This window comes from Bactrocera tryoni, chromosome 3, assembly GCF_016617805.1.
Source record: "Bactrocera tryoni isolate S06 chromosome 3, CSIRO_BtryS06_freeze2, whole genome shotgun sequence".
NCBI lineage: Eukaryota > Metazoa > Arthropoda > Insecta > Diptera > Tephritidae > Bactrocera > Bactrocera tryoni.
In genome coordinates this window covers 36,777,114-36,779,406 of record NC_052501.1, presented here as the reverse complement: position 1 = coordinate 36,779,406, position 2,293 = coordinate 36,777,114, and the positions used below count along the sequence as shown (strand labels likewise).

Genomic DNA, 2,293 nt, shown 5'->3' with positions numbered 1-2,293 from the left:
GTTATCGTTAATATCGAGTTGAAAATGTTGTCTGTGGTCTCCATATTACGTCTAGTTTTTGTTATAAGGAGCACAAGGACGTATTTCTAGTAATGAGACAAAGACTCACAAGATAACTTTACATTGCGAGAAGTCTGCAAAAAATAGGAGGGGTTGACGCTTCCTTTGACAATTCATCAAACACACTGCTTCTCAAACCTACCTGTAATTTTCCTTTGGACACTGACCAGAGAAATCAAACCACAAAGCTTTTTCTTATAGATTTTTATAATTAAATACAACATTTTTTATTTACAGACATTTGCATTTTTTCCTTCTTTAGCTGCTGTCAAAGTAAACTCTTCTTTATATATAGGTATATTTAGTGTGTCATAAATACAAGTCAACCCACATGGGCATGAAGTTGCGAAACAAGTGGGCGATAAGCAATTGCCATTAATTAACTTAAAATTAAACCAAGAAAACTAAAAACTCATCATAAAAAGTAATATATAGGAAAAGTACATTACAATACATTCAGTAATTACTCGAACGAGCGAATGAGTTGCATATGATGCATCCTCCTTATTTTCTCTGCACAGAACGATTGGCTCGAACGATCTTTGTTAAAGCTTAGTTTAGTTTAATTCGATATACTCACTGGAGTACATGAGTATATTACATATAGCGTATAAATTTAAACAAAATATTTTAGTTATATTCGTATTATTAATAATATGCGCACACGTTCGATAGATGTGAGAACCTTCTTTAGGCTTAGACTAGGACACAACAGACTTGTCCGCCTTGGCAATCGGTGCCGGGTCGCTGTAGGTACTCGGCACAGGTGTTCATGCAGATGCCCAAATGCTGCTCACACGGTGCGGGCCTCAGTGGCACTACTCGGTATGCAAAATGCGTATATGACGTGATTGGGTTGATGCAAGTTATTCGGATGGATGTCGTCGATGAGCGTGGCGAATGAGTTCAGTCACGGAATGCATTCATATCGGCGGAGGCGCGGTTGCGGTGACGGCGAATGTTGAATGTTTTCGATTAGATTGCGTTAGAAAAATCATCATCATAGGAGTTTGTTGGATTTTGGATAGTGTGGTAATATAGCAGAAGGTGGTGGCAGGTGGAGGTAACAGTAAGGATAACAATGAAGAAGAATACAAATATTACAGTGGATTAATGAAAGTGAAATACCGATTTTATATGTTAGTATAGAATTTGTGTGGAACCAACACAATGGAATTAAGTGTAGATATATATGTATATATATATAGTTTTTGTAGAGGAATTAAGTTTTTGGGAATTTTTGTGTGATTTGTTTAGAGATTTTCAGGATTTACTGTCGAAAATTATGCAAATGTTAGTTATGTCCCCATCAGCAGTGTAAGTGTGCGCAATATACTTACATTCATAACAACATTCCACGCCACGATGTTTGTTGGCTGGGCATAGTCCCCGATTCGTAGTCGGCTCCAAGCAATCGCTGTGGTGCACACACAAACCGCCAAGGAGGGCACACTCGCGGTCGGCGGGATAGACTTTCACTCCCTGTAACACTGAGAATTGGCAGAGAATTTATGTTAATAATTTTTCGCACAATAGGGACTAGTCCTTAAGAGTAACATAAATAAATAATGGTACGCCATGTTGGAACCAAAAAAATATTTACGTGTTTTTTTCTAAAAACAGTCGCTTATAAGATGGTTTATTTTCTCCAAACTTAGTAAAACAAAAAATTTCACTGTTGGCAGTTGGAAACTTAGAATATATTAAAAATTAAATATATTGCGAAATACTACATAATATTCCTTCTGAATTAAAAAAATATCCAGTGACAAAAATTAAAATAATAATAATCGGTCTATAATTTTTATACTATCTTCAGCCTTAACCTTTCGTTTAATATTTTTGCATTTCTTAAAACAAAATTTCAGCTTCAAATCTTTTGTTTATTTTACCACAATTGCTTTTTACGCTAACGGTACTCGCGTATGCTTGTAAACAACAGTTGTGGCTACAATTAAAAGTTGTTGACCCAATTTAGCCATACTTTCAAGTGCTGATCGTCGGTTACATGCTTGACTCAAGTGATCAACTTTTATTTTTTGCGATCTCAAACAATTCATATTATGCAATAATTTTATTGCCGCATTGTGAAACAAAAATTGAATTGAATGTTTTTCTTATAAAAAATTTAATTATTTTTTGCTTAATTATTTTACAAAGATTTTTACAATAATAAATAATTGTTTTTTGCTTAAACTTTTTTGCAATTAAATATTAAGGGTTTCCTAGTTTT

General features: G+C 34.4%; 1 protein-coding gene across 1 annotated transcript in view; it reads right to left on the bottom strand.

Annotated features, from left to right (window-relative positions):
* Positions 1 to 346: 346 nt before the first annotated feature.
* LOC120771818 (U-scoloptoxin(19)-Sm1a) overlaps positions 347 to 2,293 on the bottom strand; it is a 3,986-nt gene continuing 2,039 nt past the window's right edge. The window contains exons 2-3 of the mRNA XM_040100035.1: positions 1,401 to 1,550; positions 347 to 878 (exon numbers count right to left, since the gene is read on the bottom strand). Coding sequence (XP_039955969.1) covers positions 757 to 878; positions 1,401 to 1,550 — 272 coding nt within the window. The 3' untranslated portion in view covers positions 347 to 756. The remainder of the gene's footprint in view (positions 879 to 1,400; positions 1,551 to 2,293) is intronic.